Source organism: Hyperolius riggenbachi, chromosome 3, assembly GCF_040937935.1.
Source record: "Hyperolius riggenbachi isolate aHypRig1 chromosome 3, aHypRig1.pri, whole genome shotgun sequence".
Taxonomy (NCBI): domain Eukaryota; kingdom Metazoa; phylum Chordata; class Amphibia; order Anura; family Hyperoliidae; genus Hyperolius; species Hyperolius riggenbachi.
This window is the reverse complement of record NC_090648.1, coordinates 245322917-245336661: the sequence shown is the minus strand read 5'-3', so window position 1 is coordinate 245336661 and position 13745 is coordinate 245322917. Positions and strand designations below refer to the sequence as shown.

Genomic DNA, 13745 nt, shown 5'->3' with positions numbered 1-13745 from the left:
CCTATTCCGATTTCATCCAAATTCATTATTTGAGGATGCCTGGTCACTGCTCTTTTGTACACAGTGGCTGGGATGGACGGAGGACTATGAGCATCAGTAAGAGCACGTAGTTAGCTGTGAGTGTAGTCAATGTAGATGGCAGTGTAGTTAGTGCTGCTGGGAGTGTAGTCAGTGTAGATGGGTGTGTAGTCAGTGTAGCTGTGAGTGTGGTAGGAATAGCTGGGAGAATAGTCAGTGTAGCTGGAAATGTAGTGAGAGTAGCTGGGAGAGTAGTTAGTGTAGCTGGGGGTGTAGTCAGTGTAGCTGGGGGTGTAGTCAGTGTAGATGGGAGTGTAGTCAGTGTAGTTTTGAGTGTAGTCAGTGTAGTTTGGAGTGTAGTGGTAGTAGCTGTGAATGTGGTGAGAGTAGCTGGCAGTGTAGCTATGAGTGTTGTGAGAGTGGCTGGGAGAGTAGTCAGTGTAACTGTGAGTGTGGTGGGAATAGCTGGGAGAATAATAAGCGTAGCTGGAAATGTAGTGAAAGTAGCTGGGAGAGTATTTAGTGTAGCTGGGGGTGTAGTCAGTGTAGCTGGGAGAGTAGTCAGTATATCTGACAGTGTAGCTAGTGTAGCTGGGCAGTGTAGCTAGGATAGAGACAGTTTTGTGGAAAACAAGTCCATAAGATGCCCCAACACCATAGGTGCACCAGGTTTAGTATTTTTCTTTTTTCCCTGATGTTTGCCCTCTAAACTTAATCTCGTCTATAGTCCAGGAGCACTTTATAGTCCAAAAATATATGTTAGTTCCAAGTTGATGAAGGATATTGCTAATGTTTTATGCAAAATTACTGAAAATAGACCAATCAAATTCCACCAAGGTCCATTTTCAAGCTGCATGAATTACATACAAAATTTGTCCGACATTGAGCTTACACTCTGGTATCTGTGACATTAGAGAAGATTAGAATGTAGTATACTGAAGTGTGCTCAAAATGTTTTACATGGAGTCCTGATCAGTAATGCAGTATAATTGCAATATTAATTTTAGCCACTTCGAAAGCTGTATACTATTAAGGGGCCCATACACTGGTCGATTTCAGCCATCGATCGATCAATCGATTCTATGGAATAGATTGGAAATTGATTCTATCAAATCTATCGATCGATCGATTTCCGTCTGATTTCGATCGATTTGATCTATCTGACAGGGTGGAAAATCTAGGTCGATCTGCTGCTGGCAGCAGATCGATAGCACATAGAGTTGCATTGGATCTATAATGCATTTAGATCAATTTCCAATACATTTCCAATAGGTTTCATTTTGAAATCTATTGGAAATCTGTTCCTAATGACAGGCATCTGACAGAAATCTATTTGATGGTCAAATCTGCTGCAAATCTATAAGTGTATGGCCACCTTTACTCTGGTCTTATACCAGTAGTAGTAGCTAAAATCTATTGAAAATCAATGTGATGTTTGTGGTGGGAATAGGTCCATCTCTAATCAGATTCAGATCAGTGAGAGATCAATATTATTGCCTTATTGGGTGGCAATCTATGTATGTATGAACACCCGTACTTTGCTAAGATTTTCAAAACTTTCTTTTTTTTATTAAAATTTTCCACTTTGTTGTTTTCTTTTTTTATAGTGCATTTCTTTTTCAGTATGCAAGCCTTCAGCACAAAATAATATGTAAAATCACCTTTTGAGCTACCTGTATAAAGAAATGTCAGGTAATTATGTAGTGCTGATTTCCACCATTTCATGGAAATGCCAAAAATGATTGAACGGGCATTACAATTCAGGTAATTGTTAGCTTACTATTTAATTCTAACCTAGATCACAAATGTGTGGTTCTGACCAGGAAGTTGCAAAGGTTGTTCTACATCTTTCAAAGCTTTAGACTTTTGCATAAGTATTTTGTTTTTATTTTCTCCTTTCAACTTGAATATTTTATTTTTATGTCCACCCAAAAAAAAATCCATGGCTCCGCCTGAATTAAAAATGTATTTTGTTTTTTGCTTCAAAAAGAAAAAAAATAGCTGAGATATTAAAGGACAACTGAAGTGAGAATAATATGGAGGCTGCCATATTTATTTCCATTTAAACAATACCAGTTGCTGACCTATTTGCCTGCAGTACTGTCTGAATAACACTAGAAACCATCAAGCACCAGGGGCTTGATTCACGGGTGTGCTAAACAGTTAGCACGTGAAGTGCCATTCGCGGACTTTTGCGCACGCAAAGTGCCGCGATTTGCGTGATCGCTGACTTTTGTGCACGCAATTTGCCGCAATTCGTGACAAATTGCGCGCACAAAAGTCTGTGAATGCGCGGATCGCGGCACTTTGTGCGCGCAAAAGTCTGCGAACGGCACTTCACATGCTAACTGTTTAGCACACCCGTGCTAAACAGTTTGCACGGCTTTGTGAATCAAGCCCCTGATCTGCTGCATGCTTGTTCAGGGTCTAAGGCTTAACCACATAAAGACCGGGTTTTAGGCAGGGCGATCAGACTTCCCCCCCTTTTTTCCCCACTAGGGGATGTCCATCTAGGGGGGTCTGATCGCCGCCACTGCCGCCTTGTGCTTTGCGGGGGGGATCCTTAAAGCCCCCCTCCACAGCGCTATTCCGCCCTCCCTCTCCTTCCCACCCTCTCCTCCTTCCCATGGGCGGTACAGGACAGCAATCCATCCTGTACCGCCTCTGATAGGTTTCAGCCTATCAGACGGCAGCGATCCCCGGGCCAATCAGAGGCCGAAGATCACCAATCTCCTTTATGGCACTGCTGTGACAGCAACGCCGTACGCTGTAAACACCGGGGATTTCTTCCTCGGGTGTTAACATTTAGCTTGCGACCTGCGATCGGCGGCTTGCAGGCTGTTCACAGAGACACCCTCCGTGAACTGACATGGAACGGCCGCTCGAACAAGCGGCCATTTCCATGGAAATCCACTTGCGACCAGCTGCCGCCTATCAGCGTTAGACGGTCGTTAAGTGGTTAAAGTATTAGAGACAGAGGATCAGCAGGACAGCCAGGCAACTGGTTATTTCTTAAAAGGAAATAAATATGACAGCCTCCATATCCTTTTTTTTTTTTGTATATTTCCATTTTTTGAGAGTTTATTTATTTAAGTATTTATATAGTGCCGACATATTACGCAGCACTGTACAGAGTATATTGTCTTGTCACTAACTGGCCCTCAGAGGGGCTCCCAATCTAGTTTTACTACTGTTTACATTATACAGCCTTCTTGTGTCATCATTGTTAAACTTGACTTGCCTTTAGTTAAATGCCCACTGTTTAGCAACAATCTAAGCATTACTTTAAAAATATAATCAAATAACATACAATGAGGAAGTGCTGACCCTTAAAGATTTTAACATGTCAAAACTGCAGAGTAATCCACTGGGTGTAATCTGTCACCAAGGGGGACACTCAAGATGCAGTATACAGTATTTCAGAGCACAGTTGAATTCCTTCTGAATTTTAATTGGCACTCAAAAAAATAACAAACTCTAGTCATGCAGAATCCAATGTGCATGAATTATTTACATGGAAAGCAACTAACAAGCCTGGCTTAAAGTTAGAATATCTCAAAGAGGTTGATTGATAAGATGAGGTCTCATTGTATATCACTGGTGACTTCCCATGCTGCCAAAGAGTTTACCATTAGTATTGTCAATAGTTGGGGATGTTTTTATCTAAGTATCTGAATGTGAAACATGCATACTTTGAGATGAACTCACTTTTAGTGATACTTTTCAGTGTTTTTTTTCCATATAATAACTGCATAACAAGTGTTTTTTATTTTAGTTTCTGTATTATATTTAGAGATGGCCCGAACCGTTCGCCGGGCGAATCTCTGTGGGCCCTGAACTACTTCCGGGTCGCTATGACCCGGAGTAGTACGCCTGCGCTGGCCCGGCGGTGTGCGTCCTAGATCGCGCTCCTGTTGCCGGGCACTCTATGCGCATGAGCGTGATGTCATTCATGATGCAGATGATGCAGAGATGTTCGCCGGCGAACGGTTTGGGAACCGTTCGCGACATCTCTAATTATATTATCTGTAAGTAGAAGGAAGAGAAGGCAATTGAGCCAATCAAATCCACCAGCTGTGGATAAATTAGATAATGGTTAATTAAACAGCAGCTGTAAGCTTTTAGTGGTTTAGTTTAATCCCTTCCCTGCATCAGTGGAAATTTGCATGTTGATAGATGATTTCCTTGCCACTGCTATATTCCTGGCTATCACACATAATGCTTTCCTTTACTATCTGGTGTGTCATTTATCCAGGAGAAATATACAGGGGGTTCTTTTTTTTTATACTTCAAAGGCTGCCTGCTTTTTCTGACAGTATGCTCAGTGATTGGCGATTTGCTAAGTACTGAAGACGTACAATGGGCATGACAGCCAGGCAGTTCATGTAGCTATGACATTTAAAATATTACTGTCTTGACAGTTTCAGTTTAAAAAAGATGTACAAATAAGTGTATATGTAATATATGTGTGCGTGTGTGTGGTGTGGTGTGTGTGTGATTTGCTATGTGTGTTATTGTGTGTTTCTGATATCACACAGAAACAACACAAGTCATATTATTCATATACATTTTGTAGATATTCTATACATGCATACTATACTATTCATGTGCTAAATCTGATGCATCTTACTCAATAATATTCATTGTCACTTTCACAATGTAGATTTCTATAAAATGTTTAGCCGATTTTCTTTTCTTTTTTCTTCTTCTTGGACTCTAGTCATCTTGCATTCCAGCAAATTGCTCAATGTGCCTGGAACTGATCCTCTCTGGGGAAAATGAAAAATGTGTCCATATTGTTTTCATTTTATCTGTGTAATCCACAAATGAAAGGAGAAGTCTACAGGGATTTGGAAGCTCTGTTCTTCATTTTTGAACTATTAGGTTGGTCCAATTAAAGGTATCACCATGTACAGTCGACATGATCTTCTCTGTGAAGCACTGTGCTAAACAAGCTCAAGAACATACACTAAGGATCACTATCAATTTAGCTTGTATTGTTGTTCTCTGCTGTAATATGCCATAGTGAGGCCACCACAATTTACGCATTATACTAAACATGTGCAGAAAGGATTCCCAGAAATATGTAGAACACTTGTCAGCACAAGCACTTTTCTTTGCAATATACTTCAATCTGGCCCATAATCAGTTGCTCCTACACTGCACAGCCATTTCCATCAAGCCTCATCTCTTATTCTTTACATTGCCTCCAATCAAATGTATTTGCAGAAATCTTCAGCCATATCACAATTTGCAGAAAAATAGCAATCAGCTGCACGCTTTAAGCATTGTTAGTAAATGCATAAACCATGAACATGGAGTAAAACAAAATGGAACACAGCCATAATTGACCACACACAAGTCACAGTCGAAAACATGCCTCTTCTTCCGTTCTTGCAATTTCCATTTTTTACGTAGCATTATTTTCCTTTTTACCAGGAAAACTATTTCAAGGGAAATGCTTTTAAAGGCAGACTGTAATGTTTCAGTCGATGTCATTTAAATGTTTTTTGGAAAATGTACAAGTTTACAAACTGAGATGTCAGGATTAGAAAAAAATACAATTATAACTTTAATACAAGATGCATGGGCCAGGTCATCACAGAGCCTGATCCTTGCTGCGCCTGACTTGGGTGCCGCCGTAGACCGTAATGTTAAGAGGAATTTCTCAAGAAAGGTATAGGAAGGGGGGGGGGGAGGGTTCTGTGTGAATAGGGTAAGGTTTCACTGTTGTAGAATACCAGTCATATTTACCATTATACATTACCACTAGTCTAACGATAAAAACACGATTTGCATTTGATTTGCATTCAAGGCATGTATTTAGCCCTGTGGGGCTCTGCATGCCTCTGTTAGTCTACAATTCAGTTGCAGCCTATGAGCGCTGTCATTTGTTTGATGTCTGTTTGAGAGAAATGTGTATACCATTTTATGACTAGCAGCACTAGGAAAAAAATCGTGTTTTTATTGTTAGACTAGCGGTAGGTGTTCCCCGAGAGGACCCGTAACCACCGTGGGGAAGTCTAGTAGGGAATAATTTGTGCACATATTATTTATACTGAGGCTAACGTCCTCCTTTGCTGTACCTGTTTTGAATGCATGTTGTGTATTTTAGTCCACAATTGTGGAGCTCTGCACATCTATTGCAGGTAGTCAATTCGGGTGCAACCTCTGTTTGGAAGAGCTGCCAATGTCTCCTGCTGTACAAAACTCATGTAAGTATACTTATGGCTAGCTGCATCCATGTGCATCAATTTGCATTCAAATTATAGATTAGGACTAGTACGTGATTTGCATCTGATTTGCATTCAAGGCATGTATTTAGCCCTTTGGGGCTCTGAATGCCTCTGTTAGTCTACAATTCAGTTGCAGCCTATGAGCCCTGTCATTTGTTTGATGTCTGTATGTATTTATATAGTGCCGACATAATACGCAGTACTGTACAGTGTATATTTTGTCTTGTCACTAACTGTCCCTTAGAGGGGCTTACAATCGAGTCCCTACCATAGTCATATGTCCATGTATGCATCTTGTAGTGCATGTATCATAGTCTAGGGCCAATGTTAGGGGGAAGCCAATTAACTTGTCTGTATGTTTTTGGGGTGTCGTAGGAAACCGGAGTACCTGGAGGAAACCCACCAAGACACGGGGAGAACATACAAACTCCTTGCAGATGTTGGGCTGGCTGGGATTCGAACTGGGGACGAGCACTGCAAGGCGAGAGCGCTATCCACTACTCCACCATACTGTCCAAGTGATAAATCTTGTCTAAATATATGCTCACTTTGCCTTAAATGCATGAACTACTTAACGTCTGCCTCACGCCAATGGGCATGAGCAGAGTGGCAGCCCCAGGACCGGCTAATGCCGATCGGCTAGCAGTCCTGGGGGTGCGTTTTGCTGGGGATCGTGTGCATCCCTGCTTGAATGACGGAGCTATGCTCCGTCATCAGTCTCCGAGCGGGGATCGCCGCTAGGGACTGTTAGGCAGAAAAACTGCTGTCTAACTGCCATATTTTTAGGCTTTAGCTGATCATGCTAATTGGCTGGTGGGGATTTAAAAAAAAAGAGTAAAATTTATCAATAAAAAAAGGAAATAAATATTTATATAAAAACAAAAATCCTGGGAGTGATCAAAGCCCACCAACAGAAAGCTCTGTTGGTGGGCAGAAAAGGGGGGGGGGGTCACTTGTGTGCTGAGTTGTACAGCCCTGCAATGAGGCTTTAATGCTGCAGTGGCCTATTTTGTAAAAAGATAGCCTGGTCACTAGGGGGGTTTAAGCCCAGGGTCCTCAAGTGGTTAAAAAAGGATGGGGCAGCACGGGCATATTTATGGTTTCATAACATTTTCCTTTAACAACTCTTGATCTAAACTCCCTAAATATTTAGTTAGTAAAGGACTACTGTAGGGGGGTCGGGGGGAAATGAGTTGAACTTACCCGGGGCTTCTAATGGTCCCCCACAGACATTCTGTGTCTGCGCAGCCACTCACCGATGCTCCGGTCCCGCCTCCGGTTCACTTCTGGAATTTCAGACTTTGAAGTCTGAAAACCACTGTGCCTGTGCGGCCGTGTTTTTGCTCCCACTGTCGTCACCAGGAGCGTGCTGCGCAGACCATACTGGACCTGCAGAGTACACGCCTGGTGACATCAGCGGGAGCGAGGACACAGCAACGCAGGTGTAGTGGTTTTCAGACTTTAAAGTCTGAAATTCCAGAAGTGAACCGAAGGCGGGGCCGGACCATTGGTGAGAGGCTGCGCGGGCACAGGATGTCTGTGGGGGACCATTAGAAGCCCCGGGTAAGTTCAACTCATTTTCTCCTGACTCCCCTACAGTATTCCTTTAAGAATTGAAATGTTATACCACGCTTGCTGATATAGGATTTCAGCTGCTCACTGCTCAAGGTTTCCTTTGTGGTATTTTTTGATGTACAATTGATCAGTTGTTTTAAATGGGTAATAGGTATGGACAGCTGGAATATATACTGCCCGTGGTTAGGCATTGTGTGCTGAAGGGGCCCCTTGAAAAGGGCATCATCTTGATGGCACCCTATGTGTCTACAAAACCTGTATAAATCATTCAACATTAATGGTAAATTTCCACACCATCATAGATTCTGTTTCTGTAAGCAAAATGGTCCTTACCTCTTTAGCCCAGAGCTCATTATGTTAATGACTTTCAAAAAGTACTAAGACCTACAAAAAGTACAGATTTTTACTTATCCTCAGTCAAGCTGAGTCATAAAGAAGGTGGCAGTAGTATCATTTTTATATATGGTTCCTTCTTAGCATGATAGCATTTATTGTTGATTCTGAGCCTATGCAATTATTACCACATTTTAAAAGACGGTTTGTTTTAATGCAGTACTGCCTGAGGTCTAAAAATCACAGCCATCCAATACCAGCTTTTGATACTGTGCCTTCTATACAGAGATTTATCCAAATTCTCAGAATTCACATATACTGCATAATGTGAACTTCCCCAATTATTTGATTTTATTGTTGAGGATTTATTTCTTGTCTAACCTTGTGTGTCATTCCACATATCTGAAACCATCAAATTCAAAATGAGCCAAGATTTTTAACTAAGCAATAAAGAAATCAGTATCATCATCTGATATCTTATTTTTGTAGTATTTTTTAATTCTATTTAAGGTTATATTTTCATTCACATTTTACACTGCAGGCTAACTGTTGATACAATCCAGCAATTGATGGATATATCTCTGACTGGAAATCACTTAGGAAACAATGATGACTTAGTGATCATTGTTATGCTTCACTTGATTTAAATAATTTTTCAGCAGAAATGTGTTGTATAATAGGTCAAAATACCACCACCGCTACCTTTCTACCAACTAATGTAGTACAAAGCAGTGCAGCTATCAATTTCCTGCCCATACTCTATTGGAAAAGAGCAGTCTTTCCTGATCAACATTCAATCCATATTACAACTGAAATTCTATCTGATCAGGTCCTAGTTTGTATTCAATTTTATGCAATTTTTTTTTAGCAAGTCAAATGTCTAATAGATTAAAAATGCCCTACAGTGTTATCATGACATGCAATATATCATTGATAGCTGAGGAACTGGGATCCAAGGCACATCATTAAGTAGTACATGGTATTTAACATTGATAGTAGCTATCAGGTGCAAAAATATTTTAATGAATTGTCCAGTGATCAAGCCAAAGTCAAACTCTGACCAAGTCCTAAGAAAGTGTGAGCACAAAATATTAATCCTGCACATGCATGTAACTCCGTACTGCTGTAACAGCAGTTATCTGTGTTGGATGTCTACATTTTCATTTCACATGTTTTCTAAATTGATGCTATTATTAAACGTGTCTCTTTTAAGACACGCAATGTGTGCACAAGCCACACATATTTGTATGTTCATATAACAACTCACCTAATCCTTAACTGAACCTTAATCTTTAAACTTTTCCCTAATCTTCAAGTATCATTGATCAAAATCGTCCTACTGTATTGGCTAATCTATTGCATCTACCAAGTTAGTGGCCACGTGACAGCATCATACACTTTCTTTATCAAGGTCTACAAATATGCAGTGTTAAAATGTTCTACTAAAAAATGTACACTAAAGAACAAACCATTTAATTAATAAAGTAAAACCGCCTTCTGTCTCGAAGACATGGCATGCCATTCCACTATATCATGCAGCAGATGTAGCTTTAGATGGCTTTATTCTTCCAGGAAAAAGCCCACACACTACTAAAAAATGGCACTTTCCAATTCTGATTATGGCAGGCAGAAAGGGCGAAACAACCAGTTCTAACTGAAAGAGGAAATCCCATTAATTAGAGCCAGGCAACAGGTCCCAATTAATCACATCACCATGTCATCATTATTCTTATATTTTTTGTAGCAACATTCAAGTGAAAACATGGGGTTACCCTGTGATTCCATCTGCCCAGGAAGCGGCTTTCTCTCCCTGGCACAAGAGTGTTTCATAATCTGACTTCCTCCACAAAGTACTTTTGGCAGGAAATAGTAAGTGAGGAATAGCATTGGCTGGCATCAAGTTTGGGCCAGAATAAGCCTGGCTGATATACCATGAATGCTTATTCCCAGTGTAACCTCATTTTTTACATTATACAAAAAAGTAATTGTATCAGGTTTTAAAATAGTATTCTGTACAGGTTGGTTGGGATCAATTTAAGTGACCATGTAGTGAGAGGAATATGAAGACTTAAAGAGACTCTGAAGTGAGTTTAAATACTAGTTTTTACCTTTTATTTATGTTCAGCATTATGGCTAGCGCTAAAACGCAGCATCCCCTTGGCAGAGCAAGGGTTTTGTACCCCCCAAATCCCAGGGCAAAAATCCACGACTTTCAAAGTCGTGGATTTTGTTGCCTGGGGAGGCAGAGCTTTGGGCTGTAGCTCTGTCTCCAATACAGTCAATCCCCTCTGATCACCGTCTCTGCCCCGCTTCTCTCAGTGAAAGAAGACTGAGCAGGGGCAGGGAGAGATTGACGCAAGTAGAGACAGAGCTACAGCCCAAAGCTCTGTCACCATCAGGAAGCGCTCCCCAATTTTAGCCCCAGGGATTTGGGGGGTATAAAACCCTTATTCTGCCATGGGGATTACTAGCCATAATGCTGAACATAAATAAATAAAAGGTAATAACAAAATTCACTTCAGACTCTCTTTAAAGGGAACCAGAGACGAAGCACCCTCATGTATTTTATCATATATATCAGTGGGAACCTTAGAGAAAACACCTACCCTGCTCTCTGTTTCATTATTTACTGTTCAGATTGCTTCTTATCAGCCCTGATAAAATCCCCGACTGAGCATTCAGTCTAGCTTTGTTCATGAATCTTTATAGCTGAGTCTATCTTCTGTGCTGTCTTTTCAAGCCCAAGCCTGCCCCCTTGTGGCTCTGCTCAGGAATCATTATAGCTGAGTCATTATAGCAGAGCCAGACTGAATGCTCAGTCGGGGTTTTTATCTAAGCTGATAGAAGCAATCTGAACAGTAAATAATGAAACAGAGAGCCGGGTAGGTGTTTTCTCTAATGTTCCCACTGATATATATGGTAAAATACATGAGGATGCTTTATCTCTGGTTCACTTTAAGTATATACTCCCTTTTGAACAATGTTAATTGCCTGGCTGTTCTGCTAATCTTTCTGGCTTCTGAGTGCCCTAGTCGCACATCTGAAACAATCATGTGCTTATTGTACTCAAGTTTTAGTTGGAGCACCTGTCAATCATTGTTCTGGGTCTGTGGCTTAAAGTACTGGAGACAAAGTACCAATAAAAGTGCCAGGCAACCAGCATTGTTTAACAGGAAATAAATATTGCAGCCTCTATATCGCTCCTACTGCAGGATCACTCAAACTATGAAAGCATGACCTGTGAAAATTGCTTTGCTTACTATTCCTCAGAACATATCATATTAACATATTAACAATAAAGATATTACATATCAAGTTAAGCAATCATCAAGCAGCAAACTTTTCTTGCACAGAGAGAAGCTAAAATGTCAGAAAGTGACCGTCTTGTCACAAAACATAGCATGACTTTCAATAATGCAACAATGCAGGCACCTTATGATGCCAGAAAATACCCATGATAAATTTTAAATCATTTTCTCTGTCTCTTGAAAGACCCTCAACCTCCAGATGTATTCTGCACAAGAAAATATTAACCTCCCTGAACTGGAGCTAAGCGTGCTTTCTACTAATTTAATGCCATGGCCTCAGTTCCCAGTGCCAGGTCAAGTCGCTGGCATTGCACTGTTAGGGTTTGGTAAGGAACAGCGCTTAAGCCCAGGCCAGAAAACACAAGGTCCTCTCAAACAATATACCTGGAGATCCAAGGGCCATGCAGGTTTCCAGACATTGATCTTCTGTATTTCTCATACACAGCGCCTACACTTTGGCAGTATTGTTAATCTGGCTGTGTTTTGCGCTATGACAACTTCACTTTAAGATTAAAAATATTAAACATTATTAAAGATGAGAGCTGAGGGTTAGTCATTTGCTTTTAATATAAATGTAAAGCATGAGATGATACTTTGTGAACTTATTAAAGTTATTCAGTCATTTTCCATCTGTTACAACTTATAGTTTCAACTACTTGGAAAAAATATGTATGCATTAATGGCCTGCCTAATTAATTTATCTTGGCTGTCTTTAAGCTCTGTTGTTTTTTTAACAGAAAAGAGATAAGAGGTGCTAGTAATCAGTTATTCCTACTTGCCTTTGAGGATGTCACTAACAAACCAAAGCCTACTAAAAATATCATACTCTTTCATTTAAAGCCAATAAAAAAAACTCATGCTAAAAATGATGTTTAATGAGACTGTTATAAAGTATGGCTTGAGAATGATTTTTAAAATCTATTTAATACTGATATCGGAATTACTTAGGCTTATAGCTGCCAGCTGGGGTAGACAGTATGGGTTAATCCAGAAAAGGTTTGGATGTTGAAATCAAAGGCTACAAATCCCAGAATGGCTTGAAAGGAATGAATTAACTTGTCCTGTGAAAATAGTTTGTGCCGGTAACATTGTCATGTTGCAGTCATAAATGTTATATTTGAAAATAATCCTTTAAAGAGCTGCAGTTGCTTTGCACGGAAGTGGCTGCCGATAAATTGCTTTATTGTATCCATGTTGCATTGTAACAGATAACTCACTAAGTCATGCTTTCCATAGAGACCCCCTTTGACTTTAAAAATAAAAGTCATTAAACCTTTCCATCTTGGTAAAAAGTGTATGTGAGTAACCGCACCACATGGGATGCCATCATGAGTGACCTCTGGCACATCCCATCTGCCGTATGTGACATATTGCTCCAATTAACTCTTAAGGACAGGTTCTTTATAGACGGCACACTCACCTCGACTCAGTCCGTCAGGTCCCCGTAGGATTCTGCATTCTTCTATTTGACCAAATGGAGAAAACATCACCCTGATATCATTCTCGTTACACTTCTTCGAAACCATGCCTATGAACAATTTTCTGTCTTCCACAGCTAGAAGATAAAAATAATGAATGAGCAAAGGCCATTTCATCTTTTTATTCCTGTGATCAATGCTTCATTACCACATCAAAACCAGCTGCGATCATGTGAGCCTTGCTTTGTGCTTTACACAGGTCCCAGGAAGGCAAATGCTTACTCTTTATTTCACATTTATTTTCTTTCTTCCCTTTTTATTTTTTCACAGTAATGCTGTTACAGCTCACAGCATGGTAAGAAGCTGCTGTTCATCCTGATACAATCGTTTCAAAATAGGAAATAAGTCTCATTTTTTTAAAGTCTGGGACAGGTTGCATTTTAGTAAATAAAGCCAAGCAGCCACTTTAATAGAAAAATAAAAAACATTTTTTTTTTGTTTTTTAGTGACAAGACTGCCTCAGTATTTTTTTCTTATTATTTGTATAAAACTTCTTTATTTCTTTATTTAGTTTATAAATAAACATCTAACAGTATGCATTCAAGAAACTCTATTTGCAAAGTCTTAATAGAACGAAAGCTTAACATCAAAGATCCCTTAAAATTGACGATTAATAACAGGAGGAGCACTACAGTTATGCACCATTAAGGAGCATTTAAAAAAGCGCAAGATGGCCTTCTGCTACGCGAACTGTGGCTACAAATAGCGGGCACCTCAGGGGTTAAGGTTAGGCGGAAGGTTAAGGTTGGGTGCCCAGGGCGAGTTAAGATTAAGATTAGTTGCACACCGGAAGGGGG

General features: G+C 40.2%; 1 protein-coding gene across 19 annotated transcripts in view; it reads right to left on the bottom strand.

Annotated features, from left to right (window-relative positions):
* CELF2 (CUGBP Elav-like family member 2) overlaps window positions 1–13745 on the bottom strand; it is a 688411-nt gene that overhangs the window by 162035 nt on the left and 512631 nt on the right. For all 19 annotated transcript variants that reach the window (XM_068276071.1, XM_068276070.1, XM_068276073.1 and 16 more), the window contains exon 5: window positions 12891–13025. In XM_068276071.1, coding sequence (XP_068132172.1) covers window positions 12891–13025 — 135 coding nt within the window. The remainder of the gene's footprint in view (window positions 1–12890; window positions 13026–13745) is intronic.